This window comes from Coregonus lavaretus, assembly GCF_964263955.1.
Source record: "Coregonus lavaretus genome assembly, contig: HAP1_SCAFFOLD_364, whole genome shotgun sequence".
Lineage (NCBI taxonomy): Eukaryota > Metazoa > Chordata > Actinopteri > Salmoniformes > Salmonidae > Coregonus > Coregonus lavaretus.
Genome location: NW_028158284.1, coordinates 383,311 through 410,093, shown reverse-complemented (window position 1 = coordinate 410,093; position 26,783 = coordinate 383,311). Strand labels below are relative to the sequence as shown.

The 26,783-nt window shown below is 47.3% G+C and overlaps 1 protein-coding gene across 1 annotated transcript in view; it reads right to left on the bottom strand.

Annotated features, from left to right (window-relative positions):
• The window catches only part of LOC311124203 (transducin-like enhancer protein 4), a gene marked incomplete at both ends in the record, with an annotated part of 114,926 nt that overhangs the window by 56,828 nt on the left and 31,315 nt on the right, over window positions 1-26,783 (bottom strand). The window contains 2 exons of the mRNA XM_084198394.1: window positions 14,589-14,663; window positions 23,862-23,924. Coding sequence (XP_084054520.1) covers window positions 14,589-14,663; window positions 23,862-23,924 — 138 coding nt within the window. The remainder of the gene's footprint in view (window positions 1-14,588; window positions 14,664-23,861; window positions 23,925-26,783) is intronic.

Below are 26,783 nucleotides of genomic sequence, written 5' to 3'. Positions count from 1 at the left end.
GAGAGAGAGAGAGACACTAAGAGAGAGAGAGAGACACTAAGAGAGAGAGAGACACTAAGAGAGAGAGAGACACTAAGAGAGAGAGAGATACTAAGAGAGAGAGAGAGACACTAAGAGAGAGAGAGACACTAAGAGAGAGAGAGACACTAAGAGAGAGAGAGACACTAACAGAGAGAGAGACACTACGAGAGAGAGACACTACGAGAGAGAGACACTAAGAGAGAGAGACACTAAGAGAGAGAGAGACACTAAGAGAGAGAGACACTAAGAGAGAGAGACACTAAGAGAGAGAGAGACACGAAGAGAGAGAGAGACACTAAGACAGAGAGAGACACTAAGAGAGAGAGATACTAAGAGAGAGAGAGACACCAAGAGAGAGAGAGACACTAAGAGAGAGAGACACTAAGAGAGAGAGAGACACTAAGAGAGAGAGAGACACTGAGAGAGAGAGACACTGAGAGAGAGAGACACTAAGAGAGAGAGAGACACTGAGAGAGAGAGACACTAAGAGAGAGAGAGACACTAAGAGAGAGAGAGACACTAAGAGAGAGAGAGACACTAAGAGAGAGAGAGACACTAAGAGAGAGAGAGACACAGAGAGAGAGAGACACTAAGAGAGAGAGAGACACTAAGAGAGAGAGAGACACTAAGAGAGAGAGAGAGACACTAAGAGAGAGAGAGAGACACTAAGAGAGAGAGAGAGACACTAAGAGAGAGAGCGACACTAAGAGAGAGAAAGACACTAAGAGAGAGAGACACACACTAAGAGAGAGAGAGACACTAAGAGAGAGAGAGACACTAAGAGAGAGAGAGAGAGGTGTAATAGAGAGAGGGGTAATAGAGAGAGAGGGGTAATAGAGAGAGAGGGGTAATAGAGAGAGAGGGGTAATAGAGAGAGGGGTAATAGAGAGAGAGGGGCAATAGAGAGGGGTAATAGAGAGAGGGGTAATAGAGAGAGGGGTAATAGAGAGAGAGGGGTAATAGAGAGAGAGGGGTAATAGAGAGAGAGGGGTAATAGAGAGGGGGGGGGTAATAGAGAGAGAGAGGGGTAACAGAGAGAGAGGGGTAATAGAGAGAGGGGTAATAGAGAGAGGGGTAATAGAGAGAGGGGTAATAGAGAGAGGGGTAATAGAGAGAGAGGGGTAATAGAGAGAGAGGGGTAATAGAGAGAGAGGGGTAATAGAGAGAGGTGTAATAGAGAGAGGGGGGTAATAGAGAGAGGGGTAATAGAGAGAGGGGTAATAGAGAGAGGGGTAATAGAGAGAGAGGGGTAATAGAGAGAGAGAGAGGGGTAATAGAGAGAGAGAGAGGGGTAATAGAGAGAGAGAGAGGTAATAGAGAGAGGGGTAATAGAGAGAGGGGTAATAGAGAGAGGGGTAATAGAGAGAGGGATAATAGAGAGAGGGGTAATAGAGAGAGAGGGGTAATAGAGAGAGAGGGGTAATAGAGAGAGAGGGGTAAAAGAGAGAGGGGTAATAGAGAGAGGGGTAATAGAGAGAGAGGGGGGTAATAGAGAGAGGGGTAATAGAGAGAGAGGGGGGTAATAGAGAGAGGGGGGTAATAGAGAGAGAGAGGTAATAGAGAGAGAGGGGTAATAGAGAGAGAGGGGTAATAGAGAGAGAGGGGTAATAGAGAGAGAGGGGGGTAATAGAGAGAGAGGGGTAATAGAGAGAGAGGGGTAATAGAGAGAGAGGGGTAATAGAGAGAGGGGTAATAGAGAGAGGGGTAATAGAGAGAGGGGTAATAGAGAGAGGGGTAATAGAGAGAGAGGGGGGTAATAGAGAGGGGGGGTAATAGAGAGAGAGGGGTAATAGAGAGAGGGGGGTAATAGAGAGAGAGGGGGGTAATAGAGAGAGGGGGGTAATAGAGAGAGAGGGGTAATAGAGAGAGAGGGGTAATAGAGAGAGAGGGGTAATAGAGAGAGAGGGGTAATAGAGAGAGAGGGGATAGAGAGAGAGGGGTAATAGAGAGAGGGTTATAGAGAGAGGGGTAATGAGAGGGGTAATAGAGAGAGGGGTAATAGAAAGGAGGGGTAATAGAGAGAGGGGTATAAAGAGAGAGGGGTTATAGTGAGAGGGGTAATAGAGAGAGGGGGTAATAGAGAGAGAGGGGGGTAATAGAGTGAGGTGTAATAGAGAGGGGTAATTGAGAGAGGGGTATTTGAGAGAGAGGGGTATTAGAGAGAGAGAGGGGTAATAGAGAGAGAGAGAGGTAATAGAGAGAGGGGTAATAGAGAGAGGGTAATAGAGAGAGGGGGGTAATAGAGAGAGGGGGGTAATAGAGAGAGAGGGGTAATAGAGAGAGAGGGGTAATAGAAGGGGTAATAGAGAGAGAGGGGTAATAGAGAGAGAGGGGTAATAGAGAGAGAGGGGGGTAATAGAGAGGGGGGTAATAGAGAGAGGGGGTAATAGAGAGAGGGGTAATAGAGAGAGAGGGGTAATAGAGAGAGAGGGGTAATAGAGAGAGGGGTAATAGAGAGAGAGGGGTAATAGAGAGAGAGGGGTAATAGAGAGAGGGGTAATAGAGAGAGAGGGGTAATAGAGAGAGAGGTGTAATAGAGAGAGAGGGGTAATAGAGAGAGAGGGGTAATAGAGAGAGAGGGGTAATAGAGAGAGAGAGGGGTAATAGAGAGAGAGGGGTAATAGAGAGAGAGGGGTAATAGAGAGAGAGGGGTAATAGAGAGAGAGGGGTAATAGAGAGAGAGGGGTAATAGAGAAAGGGGGGTAATAGAGAGAGGGGGGTAATAGAGAGAGGGGTAATAGAGAGAGGGGTAATAGAGAGAGAGGGGTAATAGAGAGAGAGGAGTAATAGAGAGAGAGGGGTAATAGAGAGAGAGGGGTAATAGAGAGAGGGGTAATAGAGAGAGAGGGGTAATAGAGAGATGGGTAATAGAGAGAGAGGGGTAATAGAGAGAGAGGGGTAATAGAGAGAGGGGTAATAGAGAGAGAGGGGGTAATAGAGAGAGGGGTAATAGAGAGAGAGGGGTAATAGAGAAAGGGGGGTAATAGAGAGAGGGGTAATAGAGAGAGGGGGTAATAGAGAGAGAGGGGTAATAGAGAGAGAGGGGTAATAGAGAGAGAGGGGTAATAGAGAGAGAGAGAGGGGTAATAGAGAGAGAGAGAGGGTAATAGAGAGAGAGAGAGGGGTAATAGAGAGAGAGGGGTAATAGAGAGAGAGGGGTAATAGAGAGAGAGGGGTAATAGAGAGAGAGAGAGGGTAATAGAGAGAGAGAGAGGGGTAATAGAGAGAGAGGGGTAATAGAGAGAGAGGGGTAATAGAGAGAGGGGTAATAGAGAGAGAGGGGTAATAGAGAAGAGGGGGTAATAGAGAGAGGGGGGTAATAGAGAGATGGGTAATAGAGAGATGGGTAATAGAGAGAGAGGGGTAATAGAGAGAGAGGGGTAATAGAGAGAGAGGGGTAATAGAGAGAGAGGGGTAATAGAGAGAGGGGGTAATAGAGAGAGGGGTAATAGAGAGAGGGGTAATAGAGAGAGGGGTAATAGAGAGAGAGGGGTAATAGAGAGAGGGGTAATAGAGAGAGGGGTAATAGAGAGAGAGGGGTAATAGAGAGAGAGGGGTAATAGAGAGAGAGAGGTAATAGAGAGAGAGAGAGGGTAATAGAGAGAGAGGGGTAATAGAGAGAGAGGGGTAATAGAGAGAGGGGTAATAGAGAGAGAGGGGTAATAGAGAAAGGGGGGTAATAGAGAGAGGGGGGTAATAGAGAGAGGGGTAATAGAGAGAGAGGGGTAATAGAGAGAGAGGGGTAATAGAGAGAGAGGGGTAATATAGAGAGAGGGGTAATAGAGAGAGAGGGGTAATAGAGAGAGAGGGGTAATAGAGAGAGGGGTAATAGAGAGAGTGGGTAATAGAGAGATGGGTAATAGAGAGATGGGTAATAGAGAGAGAGGGGTAATAGAGAGAGAGGGGTAATAGAGAGAGAGGGGTAATAGAGAGAGAGGGGTAATAGAGAGAGGGGTAATAGAGAGAGAGGGTAATAGAGAGAGGGGTAATAGAGAGAGAGGGGGGTAATAGAGAGAGGGGTAATAGAGAGAGGGGTAATAGAGAGAGGGGTAATAGAGAGAGGGGGGGTAATAGAGAGAGGGGTAATAGAGAGAGGGGTAATAGAGAGGGGTAATAGAGAGAGAGGGGTAATAGAGAGAGAGAGAGGGGTAATAGAGAGAGAGAGATGGGTAATAGAGAGAGAGGGGTAATAGAGAGAGAGGGGTAATAGAGAGAGAGAGAGGGGTAATAGAGAGAGAGGGGTAATAGAGAGAGAGGGGTAATAGAGAAAGGGGGGTAATAGAGAGAGGGGGGTAATAGAGAGAGAGGGGTAATAGAGAGAGAGGGGTAATAGAGAGAGGGGTAATAGAGAGAGAGGGGTAATAGAGAAAGGGGGGTAATAGAGAGAGGGGGGTAATAGAGAGAGGGGTAATAGAGAGAGGGGGGTAATAGAGAGAGAGGGGTAATAGAGAGAGAGGGGTAATAGAGAGAGAGGGGTAATAGAGAGAGAGGGTAATAGAGAGAGAGGGGTAATAGAGAGAGAGGGGTAATAGAGAGAGGGGTAATAGAGAGAGAGGGGTAATAGAGAGATGGGTAATAGAGAGATGGGTAATAGAGAGATGGGTAATAGAGAGAGAGGGTAATAGAGAGAGAGGGGTAATAGAGAGAGAGGGGTAATAGAGAGAGGGGTAATAGAGAGAGAGGGGGGTTATAGAGAGAGGGGTAATAGAGAGAGGGGGGGTAATAGAGAGAGGGGTAATAGAGAGAAGGGTAATAGAGAGAGGGGTAATAGAGAGAGAGGGGGGTAATAGAGAGAGGGGTAATAGAGAGAGGGGTAATAGAGAGAGGGGTAATAGAGAGGGGTAATAGAGAGAGAGGGGTAATAGAGAGAGAGAGAGGGGTAATAGAGAGAGAGAGGGGTAATAGAGAGAGAGGGGTAATAGAGAGAGAGAGAGGGGTAATAGAGAGAGAGGGGTAATAGAGAGGGGGTAATAGAGAGAGAGGGGTAATAGAGAAAGGGGGTAATAGAGAGAGGGGGGTAATAGAGAGAGAGGGTAATAGAGAGAGAGGGGTAATAGAGAGAGAGGGGTAATAGAGAGAGGGGGGTAATAGAGAGAGAGGGGTAATAGAGAGAGAGGGGTAATAGAGAAGGGGGGTAATAGAGAGAGGGGGGTAATAGAGAGAGAGGGGTAATAGAGAGAGAGGGGTAATAGAGAAAGGGGGGTAATAGAGAGAGGGGGGTAATAGAGAGGGGTAATAGAGAGAGAGGGGTAATAGAGAGGTGGTAATAGAGAGAGTGGGGTAATAGAGAGAGAGGGGTAATAGAGAGAGAGGGGTAATAGAGAGAGGGGTAATAGAGAGAGGGGGGTAATAGAGAGAGGGGTAATAGAGAGAGGGGTAATAGAGAGAGGGGTAATAGAGAGAGGGGTAATAGAGAGAGAGGGGGGTAATAGAGAGAGGGTAATAGAGAGAGGGGTAATAGAGAGAGAGGGGTAATAGAGAGAGGGGGTAATAGAGAGAGAGAGAGGGGTAATAGAGAGAGAGGGGTAATAGAGAGAGAGGGGTAATAGAGAGAGGGGTAATAGAGAGAGAGGGGTAATAGAGAAAGGGGGGTAATAGAGAGAGGGGGGTAATAGAGAGAGGGGTAATAGAGAGAGGGGGGTAATAGAGAGAGAGGGGTAATAGAGAGAGAGGGGTAATAGAGAGAGAGGGGTAATAGAGAGAGAGGGGTAATAGAGAAAGGGGGGTAATAGAGAAAGGGGGGTAATAGAGAGAGGGGGGTAATAGAGAGAGGGGTAATAGAGAGAGAGGGGTAATAGAGAGAGGGGGTAATAGAGAGAGAGGGGTAATAGAGAGAGAGGGGTAATAGAGAGAGAGGGGTAATAGAGAGAGAGGGGTAATAGAGAAAGGGGGGTAATAGAGAGAGGGGGGTAATAGAGAGGGGTAATAGAGAGAGAGGGGTAATAGAGAGAGAGGGGTAATAGAGAGAGGGGTAATAGAGAGAGAGGGGTAATAGAGAGAGAGGGGTAATAGAGAGATGGGTAATAGAGAGATGGGTAATAGAGAGAGAGGGGTAATAGAGAGAGAGGGGTAATAGAGAGAGAGGGGTAATAGAGAGAGGGGTAATAGAGAGAGAGGGGGGTAATAGAGAGAGGGGTAATAGAGAGAGGGGTAATAGAGAGAGGGGTAATAGAGAGAGAGGGGGTAATAGAGAGAGGGGTAATAGAGAGAGGGGTAATAGAGAGAGGGGTAATAGAGAGAGAGGGGTAATAGAGAGAGAGAGAGGGGTAATAGAGAGAGGGGTAATAGAGAGAGAGAGGTAATAGAGAGAGGGGTAATAGAGAGAGGGGTAATAGAGAGAGAGGGGGGTAATAGAGAGAGAGGGGTAATAGAGAGAGAGGGGTAATAGAGAGAGGGGGTAATAGAGAGAGAGGGGTAATAGAGAGAGGGGGTAATAGAGAGAGAGGGGTAATAGAGAGAGAGGGGTAATAGAGAGAGAGGGGTAATAGAGAGAGAGGGGTAATAGAGAAAGGGGGGTAATAGAGAGAGGGGGGTAATAGAGAGGGGTAATAGAGAGAGAGGGGTAATAGAGAGAGAGGGGTAATAGAGAGAGGGGTAATAGAGAGAGAGGGGTAATAGAGAGAGAGGGGTAATAGAGAGATGGGTAATAGAGAGATGGGTAATAGAGAGAGAGGGGTAATAGAGAGAGAGGGGTAATAGAGAGAGAGGGGTAATAGAGAGAGGGGTAATAGAGAGAGAGGGGGGTAATAGAGAGAGGGGTAATAGAGAGAGGGGTAATAGAGAGAGGGGTAATAGAGAGAGGGGTAATAGAGAGAGAGGGGGGTAATAGAGAGAGGGGTAATAGAGAGAGGGGTAATAGAGAGAGGGGTAATAGAGAGAGAGGGGTAATAGAGAGAGAGGGGTAATAGAGAGAGAGAGAGGGGTAATAGAGAGAGAGAGGTAATAGAGAGAGGGGTAATAGAGAGAGGGGTAATAGAGAGAGAGGGGGGTAATAGAGAGAGAGGGGTAATAGAGAGAGAGGGGTAATAGAGAGAGAGGGGTAATAGAGAGAGAGGGGTAATAGAGAGAGAGGGGTAATAGAGAGAGAGGGGTAATAGAGAGAGAGGGGGGTAATAGAGAGAGAGGGGTAATAGAGAGAGGGGTAATAGAGAGAGAGGGGTAATAGAGAGAGAGGGGTAATAGAGAGAGAGAGGGGTAATAGAGAGAGAGGGGTAATAGAGAGAGAGGGTAATAGAGAAAGGGGGGTAATAGAGAGAGGGGGGTAATAGAGAGGGGTAATAGAGAGAGAGGGGTAATAGAGAGAGAGGGGTAATAGAGAGAGGGGTAATAGAGAGAGAGGGGTAATAGAGAGAGGGGTAATAAAGAGAGAGGGGTAATAGAGAGATGGGTAATAGAGAGATGGGTAATAGAGAGATGGGTAATAGAGAGAGAGGGGTAATAGAGAGAGAGGGGTAATAGAGAGAGAGGGGTAATAGAGAGAGAGGGGTAATAGAGAGAGAGGGGGGTAATAGAGAAAGGGGTAATAGAGAGAGGGGTAATAGAGAGAGGGGTAATAGAGAGAGGGGTAATAGAGAGAGAGGGGGGTAATAGAGAGAGGGGTAATAGAGAGAGGGGTAATAGAGAGAGAGGGGTAATAGAGAGAGAGGGGTAATAGAGAGAGAGAGAGGGGTAATAGAGAGAGAGAGGTAATAGAGAGAGGGGTAATAGAGAGAGGGGTAATAGAGAGAGAGGGGGGTAATAGAGAGAGAGGGGTAATAGAGAGAGAGGGGTAATAGAGAGAGAGGGGTAATAGAGAGAGAGGGGTAATAGAGAGAGAGGGGTAATAGAGAGAGAGGGGGGTAATAGAGAGAGAGGGGGGTAATAGAGAGAGAGGGGTAATAGAGAGAGGGGTAATAGAGAGAGAGGGGTAATAGAGAGAGAGGGGTAATAGAGAGAGAGAGGGGTAATAGAGAGAGAGGGGTAATAGAGAGAGAGGGGGGTAATAGAGAGGGGGATAATAGAGAGAGGGGGGTAATAGAGAGAGAGGGGTAATAGAGAGAGGGGTAATAGAGAGAGAGGGGTAATAGAGAGAGAGGGGTAATAGAGAGAGGGGTAATAGAGAGAGAGGGGTAATAGAGAGAGAGGGGTAATAGAGAGAGGGGTAATAGAGAGAGAGGGGTAATAGAGAGAGAGGTGTAATAGAGAGAGAGGGGTAATAGATAGAGGTGTAATAGAGAGAGAGGGGTAATAGAGAGAGGTAATAGAGAGAGAGAGGGGTAATAGAGAGAGAGGGGTAATAGAGAGAGAGGGGTAATAGAGAGAGAGGGGTAATAGAGAAAGGGGGGTAATAGAGAGAGGGGGGTAATAGAGAGAGAGGGGGGTAATAGAGAGGGGGGTAATAGAGAGATGGGGGTAATAGAGAGAGAGGGGTAATAGAGAGAGAGGGGTAATAGAGAGAGAGGGGTAATAGAGAGAGAGGGGTAATAGAGAGAGGTGTAATAGAGAGAGAGGGGTAATAGAGAGAGGTAATAGAGAGAGAGGGGTAATAGAGAGAGAGGGGTAATAGAGAGAGAGGGGTAATAGAGAGAGAGGGGTAATAGAGAAAGGGGGGTAATAGAGAGAGGGGGGTATTATTACCCCTCTCTCTCTATTACCCCCCTCTCTATTACCCCCTCTCTCTCTATTACTCCTCTCTCTATTACCCCTCTCTCTATTACCCCTCTCTCTATTACCCCTCTCTCTATTACCCCTCTCTCTATTACCCCTCTCTCTCTATTACCTCTCTCTCTATTACCCCTCTCTCTCTATTACCCCTCTCTCTCTATTACCCCTCTCTCTCTATTACCCCCCTCTCTCTCTATTACCCCTCTCTCTATTACCCCTCTCTCTCTATTACCCCTCTCTCTCTATTACCCCCCTCTCTCTATTACCCCTCTCTCTATTACCCCCTCTCTCTATTACCCCTCTCTCTATTACCCCTCTCTCTATTACCCCTCTCTCTATTACCCCTCTCTCTCTATTACCCCTCTCTCTATTACCCCTCTCTCTATTACCCCTCTCTCTCTATTACCCCTCTCTCTCTATTACCCCTCTCTCTCTATTACCCCCCTCTCTCTATTACCCCTCTCTCTATTACCCCTCTCTCTATTACCCCTCTCTCTATTACCCCTCTCTCTCTATTACCCCTCTCTCTATTACCCCTCTCTCTATTACCCCTCTCTCTCTATTACCCCTCTCTCTCGATTACCCCTCTCTCTCTATTACCCCTCTCTCTCTATTACCCCTCTCTCCCTATTACCCCCCTCTCTCTATTACCCCTCTCTCTATTACCCCTCTCTCTATTACCCCTCTCTCTATTACCCCTCTCTCTATTACCTCTCTCTCTATTACCCCTCTCTCTATTACCCCTCTCTCTCTATTACCCCCCTCTCTCTATTACCCCTCTCTCTATTACCCCTCTCTCTATTACCCCTCTCTCTATTACCTCTCTCTCTATTACCCCTCTCTCTATTACCCCTCTCTCTCTATTACCCCCCTCTCTCTATTACCTCTCTCTCTCTCTGTCTCTCTCAATTCAATTTCATTTTAATTTAAGGGCTTTATTGTCTTGGGAAACATATGTTAACATTGCCAAAGCAAGTGAAGTACATCATAATCAAAAGTGAAATAAACAATAAATATTAACAATAAATATTAACAGTAAACATTACACTCAGAAGTTCCAAAAGAATAAAGACATTTCAAATGTCATATTATGTATATATACAGTGTTGTAACGATGTGCAAATAGTTAAAGTACAAATGGGGAAATAAATAAACATAAATATGGGTTGTATTTACAATGGTGTTTGTTCTTCACTGTGTGACGTCACGAGAGGCTACACAGCTTTCAGCGGGATTGCTCAAGTAGTGCAAGGAGACAAGGTTCAAACAAAACAAGGATTTTATTATAGGTCTTGGGAAATTAACGAAAATATAACAAAATTCTGTTCTCTTGTGGCTCTTTAAGGGTTAACAGTTCAGGGATGTCTCTTCCACATCCAAAATCATAATTCTCACTCGCTCAGATAACTTTTCCCCAGCCTTACTGTAGTCCACGTTGCAGCTAGTGGCCAACCCAGCAAAAAGTCCTTCCAAATGTCTCTCACGTATTTCCACAGGTGCATATATCCAAAGGTGAGTATTTCCCAAAGGTAAGTATCTCCAAATCCTTATATTCCTCATGGGAGTGGACGTGCAGCACTCTTGTCCTCCAGAGAGCCCAGGTTGGAGACTGTGTTTCTTCACCCCCCACACACACCCTCTCAGTGTGTCTCTTCCCTTCCCAAACCTTCAGCTCATCAGCTCCTCATTTGTTTCAGCTGCGTGGGAAGATTGGCCATAGAGGGTTGGAGTTCCCGACCATACCAGCAGATGGAGCCATAGCTGTCTGGGTTTGCAGCCATCTCAGGGGGATGTAACGTCCCTCCAGGACACAGCCTCTCGTGACATCACACATCCCCCTCCTCGGGACCGACGTCCTCGTCGGGGTAAAGGCAGCGAAGAAGGCATCACGCCGGGAGAGGGCGTCCGCATTGCCGTGGTGCTTGCCAGACTGCTCTCTCTTCAACTCCTCCAACTCTAGGACCAGGGACTCAGCCTCCTGTTGTCTCTCCTTGAGTTTCTTACTGAACGCATCAGCCTTGGTTTTAGCAGAGTTTAGCTTCTGTTGAGCAGCTTTCAGTTCCTTCTCTCTCTCTGCCTCCGCATTCTTCATCTTGTTCTCCAACACCTTGTACTTCTCCTCTGCCTTCTTCTGGACCTCCTTACTACTGCGCAGGGTCTCCTCACACTCCTCGATGGTCCTGCGCAGCATCTCCAGCTCCTCCTGTTGCTTAGGGAAGGAGCTCTGTTGGAGTTTAGCCTGGAGGATATCTAACTCTTCTGTCTTCATGTCTAACTGTTGCTTTAACAAACGATACCTCTCAGCGGTCCCCTTCAGACCAGACAGTTCTTTGTCCAGATTCTGTAGCTCCGTCTCTGTGTCGGTCTGGGCACCTGCCATCCCTATCAGAGCCCGGGCGGGAGTGAGTAATTCGGAGGATTGCACCGGAGCCTTCCCAGGATGAGTCTTGCCTCTCCGTTTCCGAGGTACTCGGGTTATCCTCTCCTGAGACTCTCTCCAGAGTGGGTAAAAGGCTGGGCAGTCTCGTCCAATTAGGACAGGGACGGGGAGGGAATCAACCACCCCCGCCGTCGTGTGTATGGTTCCCCGTGTGCTGGTCATTGTAAGTTCAGTCATGGGGTATTCTCTGGTGTCTCCATGGACACAGGAAACTGGGAGGACTTTCCCCGGGGTCAGACACGTTGGGCCCACCAAATCCTTACGCACCAGGGTGGCCCGGCTACCAGAATCCAGTAAGGCCTCCACATCATGGTGATTCACAGTTACCGGGCAGGTGGGGGGTCGATCTGGGCCGCCATCTACGACTCCCAAGAGCGAGGCAACACGGTGTGTGGGTGCTGAGCTGGAGGACTCCGCAGTGGGCATAGGTTCATCGGCTGGTTTCCCACACTGCCAGGAGATATGTCCCATCTCCCCACACCGGTAACACTGTCGAGTTTCCCCCTCCTGGTGTACTCTTCTTGGACCCGCCTGGTTTCTGGCTCCCCCTGGAGCCGGGATAAGTCCTGACGTGGCTGGGTTCGAGACCTTGGGGTCCTTTGGACGGGTTCTTCCCATTTGTGGTGGGGCCGCACTCCTGGGGTATTTTCGGGAAGCATTCAGCATCTCCGCTGTGGCCTGGTACTTTTCCACAGCTTCCACGGTCAGATCAGCTGTGGTCAAGGCCTGTTGACTGATGAACCGTTTTGCCTCATAAGGCAGGGCGCGTAGGTAACGATCCACCACAACGGCCTCCACCACCGCCGCTGCTGTATTCCTCTGCGGATCCAGCCATTTCCTTGCGATTTGGACAAGTTCATGCATCTGCGCCCGAGGAGGTTGGTCTGGTTGGAAGGTCCAGCTGTGAAAGCGCTGGGCCATATAGTCAGTAACCTGGTCAGGGCCCAGGTCCCGGACAGCATTCAGCGATTCCCCGGTTAGAAAGGGGGCTAACAGACCAACCCACTGTTGCTTGGGCCAGGCTTCCCTAGTGGCCGTGGCCTCAAATGCGTGCAGGTATGCCTCAATGTCATCGGTAGCTCCCATCTTAGATATAAAGTCACTTGCCTTTATTGGGCGGGTATTTTGGACAACCCTCTGTCTCTGCAACTGCAATTCCTCTGCCTTCAGAAGGTTGGCTTTCTTTTGCTCCTCCAAGAGAGCCACGTTTGCTTGCATCTGGGCTTGCTGGCCAGCAACAAGAGCTTTCAATATGTCCTCCATTTCAGTCGGCGGGGAGCCTACGGCCAACTTGGAAAACTGGGTGATCAAACCTTCGGTATCCTCCTCTGACATGCACTATTAACGCTTGAGCTTGCCCGTATTCTCCACCATCTGTGACGTCACGAGAGGCTACACAGCTTTCAGCGGGATTGCTCAAGTAGTGCAAGGAGACAAGGTTCAAACAAAACAAGGATTTTATTATAGGTCTTGGGAAATTAACGAAAATATAACAAAATTCTGTTCTCTTGTGGCTCTTTAAGGGTTAACAGTTCAGGGATGTCTCTTCCACATCCAAAATCATAATTCTCACTCGCTCAGATAACTTTTCCCCAGCCTTACTGTAGTCCACGTTGCAGCTAGTGGCCAACCCAGCAAAAAGTCCTTCCAAATGTCTCTCACGTATTTCCACAGGTGCATATATCCAAAGGTGAGTATTTCCCAAAGGTAAGTATCTCCAAATCCTTATATTCCTCATGGGAGTGGACGTGCAGCACTCTTGTCCTCCAGAGAGCCCAGGTTGGAGACTGTGTTTCTTCACCCCCCACACACACCCTCTCAGTGTGTCTCTTCCCTTCCCAAACCTTCAGCTCATCAGCTCCTCATTTGTTTCAGCTGCGTGGGAAGATTGGCCATAGAGGGTTGGAGTTCCCGACCATACCAGCAGATGGAGCCATAGCTGTCTGGGTTTGCAGCCATCTCAGGGGGATGTAACGTCCCTCCAGGACACAGCCTCTCGTGACATCACAACTGGTTGCCCTTTTCTTGTGGCAACAGGTCACAAATATTGCTGCTGTGATGGCACACTGTGGTTTTTCACCCAGTAGATAAGGGAGTTTATCAAAATTGGGTTTGTTTTCAAAATCTTTTTGGGTCTGTGTAATCTGAGGGAAATATTGGTCTATAATATGGTCATACATTTGGCAGGAGGTTAGGAAGTGCAGCTCAATTTCCAACTCATTTTGTGGGCAGTGTGGACACTGCCAATGGCGGCCTTTCTCAATAGCAAGGCTATGCTCACTGAGTCTGTACATAGTCAAAGCTTTCCTTAAATTTGGGTCAGTCACAGTGGTCAGGTATTCTGCCACTGTGTACTCTCTGTTTGCTCAGTTCTTTTGTAAATTCTTTCCAATGTGTCAAGTAATTCTCTTTTTGTTTTGTCATGATTTGGTTGGGTCTAATTGTGTTGTTGTCCTGGGGCTCTGTGGGGTCTGTTTGTGTTTGTGAACAGACCCCCAGGACCAGCTTGCTTAGGGGACTCTTCTCCAGGTTCATCTCTCTGTAAGTGATGGCTTTGTTATGGAGGTTTGGGAATCGCTTCCTTTTAGGTGGTTATAGAATTTAACGGCTCTTTTCTGGATTTTGATAATTAGTGGGTATCGGCCTAATTCTGCTCTGCATGCATTATTTGGCGTTTTATGTTGTACACAGAGGATATTTTTTCCTCCAATCTCTCCCTCTCTTCCTCCCTCCCCTCTCCTCTCTCTCTCTCTCTCTCTGCCTGCCTCCCTCCCTCCCTCCCTCCCTCCCCTTAGTTCCAGTGAAGGGAAATGTTAACGCTACAGCATACAATGACATTCCAGACGATTCTGTGCTTCCAACTTTGTGGCAACAGTTTGGGGAAGGCTCTTTCCTGTTTCAGCATGACAATGCCCCCGTGCACAAAGCGAGGTCCATACAGAAATGGTTTGTCGAGATCGGTGTGGAAGAACTTGACTGGCCTGCACAGAGACTTGACCTCAACCCCATAGAACACCTTTGGGATGAATTGGATCGCCGACTGCGAGCCAGGCCTAATCGCCCAACATCAGTGCCCGACCTCACTAATGCTCTTGTGGCTGAATGGAAGCAAGTCCCCGCAGCAATGTTCCAACATCTAGTGGAAAGCCTTCCCAGAAGAGTGGAGGCTGTTATAGCGGCAAAGGGGGACAAACTTCATTTTAATGCCCATGATTTTGGAATTAGATGTTCGACAAACAGGTGTCCACATACTTTTGGTCATGTAGTGTAGTAAAACAAGGTGGGTCCCCACAAGGAAAAAGGCTATTTTAGGAGTTCGGTTTAGGGTTAGTGGTTTGGTGTTAAGGTTGCCGTTAAGGTTAGGTTTTGAATGGGAATCAATTGTTTGGTCCCTACAAGGTTAGTAAAACAAATGTGTGTGTGTGTGTGTGTGTGTGTGTGTGTGTGTGTGTGTGTGTGTGTGTGTGTGTGTGTACAGACGTACCCCGATGATGGCGTTGAGTTCAGCCATGGTGACCTGTTTAGCTCTTTCCACCGCTTGGACTACCTGCTGCTGGTGCTGATACACACACAGGGAGATAGAGACACAGGGAGATAGACACACAGGGAGATAGACACACAGGGAGATAGACACACAGGGAGATAGACACACAGGGAGATAGACACACAGGGAGATAGAGACACAGGGAGATAGACACACAGGGAGATAGACACACAGGGAGATAGACACACAGGGAGATAGACACACAGGGAGATAGACACACAGGGAGATAGACACACAGGGAGATAGACACACAGGGAGATAGATAGAGAGGGAGATAGACACACAGGGAGATAGACAGAGAGGGAGATAGAGACACACAGGGAGATAGACACACAGGGAGATAGACACACAGGGAGATAGATAGGGAGATAGACACACAGGGAGATAGAGACACAGGGAGATAGATAGAGAGGGAGATAGACACACAGGGAGATAGACACACAGGGAGATAGAGACACAGGGAGATAGACACACAGGGAGATAGACAGAGAGGGAGATAGAGACACAGGGAGATAGACACACAGGGAGATAGACACACAGGGAGATAGAGACACAGGGAGATAGAGACACAGGGAGATAGACAGAGAGGGAGATAGACAGAGAGGGAGATAGACACACAGGGAGATAGACACACAGGGAGATAGATAGGGAGATAGACACACAGGGAGATAGATAGAGAGGGAGATAGACACACAGGGAGATAGATACACAGGGTGATAGAGAGGGAGATAGAGAGGGAGATAGAGACACAGGGAGATAGAGACACAGGGAGATAGAGACACAGGGAGATAGAGACACAGGGAGATAGACACACAGGGAGATAGACACACAGGGAGATAGAGAGGGAGATAGACACACAGGGAGATAGATACACAGGGTGATAGAGAGGGAGATAGAGAGGGAGATAGAGACACAGGGAGATAGAGACACAGGGAGATAGACACACAGGGAGATAGATACACAGGGAGATAGATACACAGGGAGATAGATACACAGGGAGATAGACACCCAGGGAGATAGACACACAGGGAGATAGACACACAGGGAGATAGACACACAGGGAGATAAACACACAGGGAGATAGACACACAGGGAGATAGACACACAGGGAGATAGACAGAGAGGGAGATAGACACACAGGGAGATAGACAGAGAGGGAGATAGACACACAGGGAGATAGAGAGGGAGATAGACACACAGGGAGATAGACACACAGGGAGATAGACACACAGGGAGATAGACACACAGGGAGATAGACAGAGAGGGAGATAGATAGAGAGGGAGATAGACACACAGGGAGATAGACACACAGGGAGATAGACACACAGGGAGATAAAGAGGGAGATATACACAGAGGGAGATAGAGACACAGGGAGATAGAGAGGGAGATAGACACACAGGGAGATAGATACACAGGGTGATAGAGAGGGAGATAGAGAGGGAGATAGAGACACAGGGAGGGAGATAGAGACACAGGGAGATAGATACACAGGGAGATAGACACACAGGGAGACAGACACACAGGGAGATAGACACACAGGGAGATAGACACACAGGGAGATAGACACACAGGGAGATAGACACACAGGGAGATAGATAGAGAGGGAGATAGACACACAGGGAGATAGATAGAGAGGGAGATAGACACACAGGGAGATAGACACACAGGGAGATAGACACACAGGGAGATAGACACACAGGGAGATAGATAGAGAGGGAGATAGACACACAGGGAGATAGACACACAGGGAGATAGATAGAGAGGGAGATAGACACACAGGGAGATAGACACACAGGGAGATAGATAGAGAGGGAGATAGACACACAGGGAGATAGATAGAGAGGGAGATAGACACACAGGGAGATAGACACACAGGGAGATAGACACACAGGGAGATAGACACACAGGGAGATAGATAGAGAGGGAGATAGACACACAGGGAGATAGATAGAGAGGGAGATAGACACACAGGGAGATAGACACACAGGGAGATAGACACACAGGGAGATAGACACACAGGGAGATAGATAGAGAGGGAGATAGACACACAGGGAGATAGACACACAGGGAGATAGAGAGGGAGATAGACACACAGGGAGATAGACACACAGGGAGATAGACACACAGGGAGATAGACACACAGGGAGATAGACACACAGGGAGATAGAGACACAGGGAGATAGACACACAGGGAGATAGACACACAGGGAGATAGACACACAGGGAGATAGACAGAGAGGGAGATAGACAGAGAGGGAGATAGACACACAGGGAGATAGACACACAGGGAGATAGACACACAGGGAGATAAAGAGGGAGATATACACAGAGGGAGATAGAGACACAGGGAGATAGAGAGGGAGATAGACACAAAGGGAGAGAGACAATGTAGTATATGAATAATTTGTTTACAGTAAAGCAAATATTATGCAAATCCATGCATCCTCAGCAGTACCTCTGTCTGACTGCAGTCGTCCCTGATCTCTAGTCTAATCAGCTAATCCATCCCATAATCCAGCTAATCCATTTATAATACAGGTGTAATCTGAGGAGAGGTTTGGAGCCAGCGCTCTGCTCCATCCCGCCTTGCCTTTCCTCCCATCCTCCAGAGCAGGGTCTAAACACACACGTACCCTCACAGACAGGAAACACAACACCCTGGGAGAGACAAAGGTCCCTCTCCCTCTCTCTCTCCCTCTCAATTCAATTAAATTAAATTTGCTTTATTGGTTTGACGTAACAATGTACACATTGCCAAAGCGTATTTTGGAGATGAAGTGATCAATTTGCAAAATGAACATAACTAAAATAATAATAATAAATATTGTCAACGGGACAATCAGTAACAACAATAACCAAGGGTCAAAATAACTATACATTGAACAATAACAATATAGAGGACATGTGCAGGTTGGTTGGTCTGTCAGACACTGTCCCTCATCTTATGGCAGGCAGCAATGTAGTGCGCTGCCAACCCACAGCTCTCTGCGTCCTCCCCCAACAGGACGGGTAGCCTGCGTCCTCCCCCAACAGGACGGGTAGCCTGAGTCCTCCCCCAACAGGACGGGTAGCCTGAGTCCTCCCCCAACAGGACGGGTAGCCTGCGTCCTCCCCCAACAGGACGGGTAGCCTGAGTCCTCCCCCAACAGGACGGGTAGCCTGAGACCTCCCCCAACAGGACGGGTAGCCTGAGTCCTCCCCCAACAGGACGGGTAGCCTGAGTCCTCCCCCAACAGGACGGGTAGCCTGCGTCCTCCCCCAACAGGACGGGTAGCCTGCCTCCTCCCCCAACAGGACGTGTAGCCTGAGTCCTCCCCCAACAGGACGGGTAGCCTGAGTCCTCCCCCAACAGGACGGGTAGCCTGAGTCCTCCCCCAACAGGACGGGTAGCCTGAGTCCTCCCCCAACAGGACGGGTAGCCTGAGTCCTCCCCCTACAGGACGGGTAGCCTGAGTCCTCCCCCAACAGGACGGGTAGCCTGAGTCCTCCCCCAACAGGACGGGTAGCCTGAGTCCTCCCCCTACAGGACGGGTAGCCTGAGTCCTCCCCCAACAGGACGGGTAGCCTGCGTCCTCCCCCAACAGGATGGGTAGCCTGCCTCCTCCCCCAACAGGACGGGTAGCCTGCGTCCTCCCCCAACAGGACGGGTAGCCTGCGTCCTCCCCCAACAGGACGGGTAGCCTGCGTCCTCCCCCAACAGGACGGGTAGCCTGCCTCCTCCCCCAACAGGACGGGTAGCCTGAGTCCTCCCCCAACAGGACGGGTAGCCTGAGTCCTCCCCCAACAGGACGGGTAGCCTGAGTCCTCCCCCAACAGGACGGGGAGCCTATTCTCATCAGAGAGGTCTTTGAAACCTTGAATAAGGGTTTCATATTTGGGGAAATGACAGTCTCTAATTGTTTTATATTTTTGACATTTTGTCAGGAAATGCAGCTCTGTCTCGAGTTCTGCTGTGGTGCAGTGGTTCCAGGGGTTTTCCCTTCTCAATGGCAAGGCTGTGCTCACGGAGTCACAGATGGTGCTGGAGGGGATGGCTGCCGTTTTATGGACTCTTAACCAACCGTGCTATTTTCTGTGTTTATTCGCACAGTTTGTAACTTATTTTGTACATAATGTTGCTGCTTCCGTCTCTTATGACCGAAAAGAGCTTCTGAACATCAGAACAGCGATTACTCACCTCGAACTGTACGAATAATTTTTATTTAATGAGTCTGATGAGAGGGATTTGCTCCAGACACTCGACAGGTCCCTCATCCCCGTCATTCACAGTAGAAAGAAAAGGAGATATCGCGGAAGGAGATCGGGGTGCCTGGTAAGGAGCCGGCAACGAGTGGCTAATCTGCCTTTGCCATCGATACTATTGGCCAACTTACAATCACTTGATAATAAAGTGGACGAACTACAGGCAGGAATATCCTACCAACGGGACATTAAAAACTGTAATATCTTATGTTTCACGTAGTCGTGCCTGAACGAAGACATTAATAACATACAGCTGGCGGGTTATACACTGTATCGGCAGGATAGAACAGCAGCCTCTGGTAAAACAAGGGGTGGCGGTCTATGTATATTTGGAAACAACAGCTGGTGCACGATATCTAAGGGAGTCTCAAGGTTTTGCTCTCCTGAGGCAGAGTATCTCATGATAAGCTGTAGACCCCACTATTTACCAAGAGAGTATTCATCTATATTCTTCGTAGCCGTAGCAGTCTATTTACCACCACAAACTGATGCTGGCACTTAGACTGCACTCAATGAACTGTATAAGGCCATAAGCAAACAGGAAAACGCTCATCCAGAGGCGACGCTCCTAGTGGCCGGGGACTTTAATGCAGGGAAACTTCATTCTGTTTTACCTCATTTCTACCAGCGACTCTAACCCGGACGCTTATAAGAAATCCCGCTATGCCCTCCGACGAACCATCCAACAGGCAAAGAGTCAATACAGGACTAAGATTGAATCATACTACACCGGCTCCAACACTCGTGGATGTGGCAGGGCTTGCAAACTATTACAGACTACAAAGGGAAGCACAGCCGCGAGCTGCCCAGTGACACGAGCCTACCAGACGAGCTAAATCACTTCTATGCTCGCTTTGAGGCAAGCAACACTGAAGCATGCATGAGAGCACCAGCTGTTCCAGATGACTATGTGATCACGCTCTCCGTAGCCGATGTGAGTAAGACCTTTTAAACAGGTCAACATTCACAAGGCTGCAGGTCCAGATGGATTACCAGGACGCGTACTCAGAGCATGCGCTGACCAACTGGCAAGTGTCTTCACTGACATTTTCAACCTCTCACTGTCTGAGTCTGTAATACCAACATGTTTCAAGCAGACCACCATAGTCCCCGTGCCCAAGAACACTAAGGTAACCTGCCTAAATAACTACCGACCCGTAGCACTCACATCTGTAGCCATGAAGTGCTTTGAAAGGCTGGTCATGGCTCACATCAACACCATTATCCCAGAAACCCTAGACCCACTCCAATTTGCATACAGCCCCAACAGATCCACAGATGATGCAATCTCTATTGCGCTCCACACTGCCCTTTCACACCTGTACAAAAGGAACACCTATGTGAGAATGCTATTCATTGACTACAGCTCAGCGTTCAACACCATAGTGCCCTCAAAGCTCATCACTAAGCTAAGGACCCTGGGACTAAACACCTCCCTCTGCAACTGGATCCTGGACTTCCTGACGGGCCGCCCCCAGGTGGTAAGGGTAGGTAACAACACATCTGCCACGCTGATCCTCAACACGGGGGCCCCTCAGGGGTGCGTGCTCAGTCCCCACCTGTACTCCCTGTTCACTGATGACTGCGTGGCCAGGCACGACTCCAACACCATCATTAAGTTTGCCGATGACACAACAGAGGTAGGCCTGATCACCGACAATGATGAGACAGCCTATAGGGAGGAGGTCAGAGACCTGGCCGTGTGGTACCAGGATAAAAACCTCTCCCTCAATGAGATCAAGACAAAGGAGATGATTGTGGACTACAGGAAATGCCCCCATTCTCATCGACGGGGCTGTAGTGGAGCAGGTTGAGAGCTTCAAGTTCCTTGGTGTCCACATCACCAACAAACTAACATGGTCCAAGCACACCAAGACAGTCCAAGCACACGACAAAACCTATTCCCCCTAAGGAGACTGAAAGGATTTGGCATGGGTCCTCAGATCCTCAAAAGGTTCTACAGCTGCACCATCGAGAGCATCCTGACTGGTTGCATCACTGCCTGGTATGGCAACTGCTCGGCCTCCGACCGCAAGGCACTACAGAGGGTAGTGCGTACGGCCCAGTACATCCCTGGGGCCAAGCTTCCTGCCATCCAGGACCTCTATACCAGGCGGTGTCAGAGGAAGTCCCTAAAAATTGTCAAAGACTCCAGCCACCCTAGTCATAGACTGTTCTCTCTGCTACCACACGGCAAGCAGTACCGGAGCACCAAGTCTATATCCAAGAGGCTTCTAAACAGCCTCTACCCCAAGCCATAAGACTCCTGAACATCTAATCAAATGGCTACCCGGACTATTTCCATCCCCTCCCCCCTATTACGCTGCTGCTACTCTCTGTTTATTATCTATGCATAGTCACTTTAATAACATGTACATATTACCTCAATTACCTCGACTAACCGGTGCCCCCTGCACATTGACTCTGTACCGGTACCCCCTGTATATAGCCTCTGTACCGGTACCCCCTGTATATAGCCTCTGTACCGGTACCCCCTGTATATAGCCTCTTTACCGGTACCCCCCGCACATTGACTCTGTACCGGTACCCCCTGTATATAGCCTCGCTATTGTTATTTTTACTGCTGCTCTTTAATAATTTGTTAATTTTTTTTGTTTGTTTGTTGATTTTTTGGGGGTATTCTTTCTTAAAACTGCATTGTTGGTTAAGGGGTTGTAAGTAAGCATTTCACTGTAAGGTCTACACCTATTGTATTCGGCACATGTGACAAAGAACATTTGATTTGATTTGATTTGAGCCTGTACTTTGTCAAGGTTTTTCTAAGGTTTTGATCAGTAACCATGGTCAAATAGTTATCCACGGTGTACTGTCGATTTAGGGCCAGATAGCACCGCATTTTACTTTGTGCCTGTGTTTCCCGAAAGGTAATGTAGTTTTGTTTTGACTGTGTTGTAATTTGATTTATTCTGATTGATTGGATGTTCTGGTCCTGAGGCTTCAGTGTGTTAGTAGAACAGGTTTGTGAACTCAGCGCCAGGACCAGCTGGATGAGGGGACTCTTTTCTTTGCTCAGCTCTTGGCATTGCAGGGCTCTCTCTCTCTTGAATTCAATTCAAAGGGCTTTACTGGCATGGGAAACATGTGTTTACATTGCCAAAGCAAGTGAAATAGATCATCAACAAAAGTGAAATAAAGAATAAATGAACCTCTCTCTCCATCTCATTCTGTCCCTTCTCCTCAACCCTTTCTTTTGAATGGATCAGAATAGTTTTCCACTGTGACTATCTGAGAGAACAGGAGACAGACTAACTGGAGATCGATAGTTTTCCACTCTGACCATCTGAGAGAACAGGAGACAGACTAACTGGAGATCGATAGTTTTCCACTGTGACCATCTGAGAGAACAGGAGACAGACTAACTGGAGATCGATAGTTTTCCACTCTGACCATCTGAGAGAACAGGAGACAGACTAACTGGAGATCGATAGTTTTCCACTGTGACCATCTGAGAGAACAGGAGACAGACTAACTGGAGATCGATAGTTTTCCACTGTGACCATCTGAGAGAACAGGAGACAGACTAACTGGAGATCGATAGTTTTCCACTCTGATCATCTGAGAGAACAGGAGACAGACTAACTGGAGATCGATAGTTTTCCACTCTGATCATCTGAGAGAACAGGAGACAGACTAACTGGAGATCGATAGTTTTCCACTGTGACCATCTGAGAGAACAGGAGACAGACTAACTGGAGATCGATAGTTTTCCACTCTGATCATCTGAGAGAACAGGAGACAGACTAACTGGAGATCGATAGTTTTCCACTCTGATCATCTGAGAGAACAGGAGACAGACTAACTGGAGATCGATAGTTTTCCACTGTGACCATCTGAGAGAACAGGAGACAGACTAACTGGAGATCGATAGTTTTCCACTGTGACCATCTGAGAGAACAGGAGACAGACTAACTGGAGATCGATAGTTTTCCACTCTGACCATCTGAGAGAACAGGAGACTAACTGGAGATCGATAGTTTTCCACTCTGACCATCTGAGAGAACAGGAGACAGACTAACTGGAGATCGATAGTTTTCCACTCTGACCATCTGAGAGAACAGGAGACTAACTGGAGATCGATAGTTTTCCACTCTGACCATCTGAGAGAACAGGAGACTACCTGGAGATCGATAGTTTTCCACTCTGACCATCTGAGAGAACAGGAGACAGACTAACTGGAGATCAATAGTTTTCCACTCTGACCATCTGAGAGAACAGGAGACAGACTAACTGGAGATCGATAGTTTTCCACTGTGACCATCTGAGAGAACAGGAGACAGACTAACTGGAGATCGATAGTTTTCCACTGTGACCATCTGAGAGAACAGGAGACAGACTAACTGGAGATCGATAGTTTTCCACTCTGATCATCTGAGAGAACAGGAGACAGACTAACTGGAGATCGATAGTTTTCCACTGTGACCATCTGAGAGAACAGGAGACAGACTAACTGGAGATCGATAGTTTTCCACTCTGACCATCTGAGAGAACAGGAGACTAACTGGAGATCGATAGTTTTCCACTCTGATCATCTGAGAGAACAGGAGACAGACTAACTGGAGATCGATAGTTTTCCACTGTGACCATCTGAGAGAACAGGAGACAGACTAACTGGAGATCGATAGTTTTCCACTCTGACCATCTGAGAGAACAGGAGACTAACTGGAGATCGATAGTTTTCCACTCTGACCATCTGAGAGAACAGGAGACAGACTAACTGGAGATCGATAGTTTTCCACTCTGACCATCTGAGAGAACAGAAGACTAACTGGAGATCGATAGTTTTCCACTCTGACCATCTGAGAGAACAGGAGACTAACTGGAGATCGATAGTTTTCCACTCTGACCATCTGAGAGAACAGGAGACAGACTAACTGGAGATCAATAGTTTTCCACTCTGACCATCTGAGAGAACAGGAGACAGACTAACTGGAGATCGATATCACACTAACCTCCAGTGAGAGGAAGGGGATGACTTGGGCACAGATTGCATTCAGTCGCTTCACCATCTCCGCCTGAGAGAGAGAGAGAGAGAGAGAGAGAGAGAGAGAGAGAGAGAGAGAGAGAGAGAGAGAGAGAGAGAGAGAGAGAGAGAGAGAGAGAGAGCAGAGAGAGAGAAACAACCCTAATTGACAAAGAAACAAACCAAAACAAAGGCAAAGTCTTCTCATTCTTTGTTGATTTCAAAAAAGCTTTTGACTCAATTTGGCATGAGGGTCTGTTTTACAAATTGATGGAAAGTGGTGTTTGGGGGGAAAAACATACAACATTATAAAATCCATGTACACAAACAACAAGTGTGCGGTTAAAATCGACAAAAAAAACACACATTTCTTTCCACAGGGCCGTGGGGTGAGACAGGGATGCAGCTTGAGCACCACCCTCTTCAACATATATATCAACGAATTGGCGAGGGCACTAGAACAATCTGCAGCACCCGGTCTCACCCTACTAGAACAATCTGCAGCACCCGGTCTCACCCTACTAGAACAATCTGCAGCACCCGGTCTCACCCTACTAGAACAATCTGCAGCACCCGGTCTCACCCTACTAGAACAATCTGCAGCACCCGGTCTCACCCTACTAGAACAATCTGCAGCACCCGGTCTCACTCTACTGGAACATTCATGAGAATTTAATGGATTCGAAAAAGCTATACAGGACAATCAAAATCCATTGGACTCCCCAATTACTGACCAGGAGCTCTATAAGAAACTTCAGGCCCTCAAATTTAAAAAAGCATGCGGACCTGATGGCATCCTAAATGAGATGCTCAAATTCACTAGTGCAAAATGTCAATTGGCTATATTAAAACTGTTTTAATTTGATCCTGAGTGTAGGTTATTTCCCTGACATCTGGAATCAAGGACTCATAACCCCAATCTTTAAGAACAGAGACAACTTTGACCCTAACAATTCCAGAGGCATTTGTGTGAACAGTAACCTGGGGAAGGTTTTCTCTAGTATTATACATGTAAGAGTTCTAAACTTCCTTAATAATACAATGTCTTGAGTAAAAGCCAGATTGGATTCATACCAAAACATCGCACGACCGATCATATTTACACCCTACACACCCTGATAGATAAACATGTCCACCAAAATAATACCAAAATGTACGCTTGCTTTATTGACTTCCAAAAAGCATTTGATTCTATTTGGCATACAGGACTGTTCTACAAAGTTATTGAAAGTGGTGAGGGGGTAAAACATAACATAATTAAATCAATGGCAATACGTGCAGCATAAACATTTTGAAGAAAATAACATTTACCAAATGGGACAAACACCCCATTGACACCCTGCATTCAGAGTTCTGTAAGATTCTCCTACATGTCCAGAGGAAAACTACAAACAAGGCATGCAGGGCAGAATAAGGCCAATATCCACTAATAATAAAAACTCAGAAAATAGCAATAAAGTTTGGGAAACATCTAAATACAGTGACCCCCTCTCATATCATTACCAAGCCCTGCAATGCCAAGAGCTGAGCAAAGAAAAGAGTCCCCTCATCCAGCTGGTCCTGGCGCTGAGTTCACAAACCTGTTCTACTAACACACTGAAGCCTCAGGACCAGAACATCCAATCAATCAGAATAAACCAAATTACAACACAGTCAAAACAACACTACATTGCTTATTGGGAAACACAAGCACAAAGTAAAATGCAGTGCTATCTGGCCCTATATCGACAGTACACCATGGCAAACTATTTGACCATGGTTACTGATCAAAACCTTAGAAAAACCTTGACAAAGTACAGGCTCAGTGAGCACAGCCTTGCCCTTGAAAAGGGTAGACACAGGAAAACCTGGCTCCCTGTAGAGGAAAGGCTGTGCAACCACTGCACCACAGCAGAACCTGAGAAAGAGCTGCATTTCTTGACAAAATGTTTAAAAAATTATATTAAAGATTTCAAAGACCTCTCTGATGAGAATAGGCTACCCGTCCTGTTGGGGGAGGACGCAGAGAGGTGTGGGTTGGCAGCGCACTACATTGCTGTCTGCCATAAGATGAGGCACAGTGTCTGACAGACCAACCAACCTGCACATGTCCTCTATATTGTTATTGTTCAATGGTTATTTTCACCCTTGGTTATTGTTGTTACTGTTGTCCCGTTGACAATATTGATTATTATTATTTTAATTATGTTAATAGTGTAAATATCCAAAGTAAGCTTTGGCAATATGTACAGTATATATACACTGATATCATGTGACAGATCATGTGACACTTAGATTGCACACAGGTGGACTTTATTTAACTAATTATGTGACTTCTGAAGGTAATTGGTTGCACCAGATCTTATTTAGGGGCTTCATAGCAAAGGGGGTGAATATATATGCACGCACCACTTTTCCGTTATTTATTTTTTAGAATTTTTTTAAACAAGTAATTTTTTTCATTTCACTTCACCAATTTGGACTATTTTGTGTATGTCAATTACATGAAATCCAAATAAAAATCAATTTAAATTACAGGTTGTAATGCAACAAAATATTGATGGTAGGCTTTGTTACTTTGGTCCCAGCTCTCTGCAGGTCATTCACTAGGTCCCCCCCGTGTGGTTCTGGGATTTTTGCTCACCGTTCTTGTGATCATTTTGACCCCACGGGGTGAGATCTTGCGTGGAGCCCCAGATCGAGGGAGATTATCAGTGGTCTTGTATGTCTTCTATTTCCTAATAATTGCTCCCACAGTTGATTTCTTCAAACCAAGCTGCTTACCTATTGCAGATTCAGTCTTCCCAGCCTGGTGCAGGTCTACAATTTTGTTTCTGGTGTCCTTTGACAGCTCTTTGGTCTTGGCCATAGTGGAGTTTGGAGTGTGACTGTTTGAGATTGTGGACAGGTGTCTTTTATACTGATAACAAGT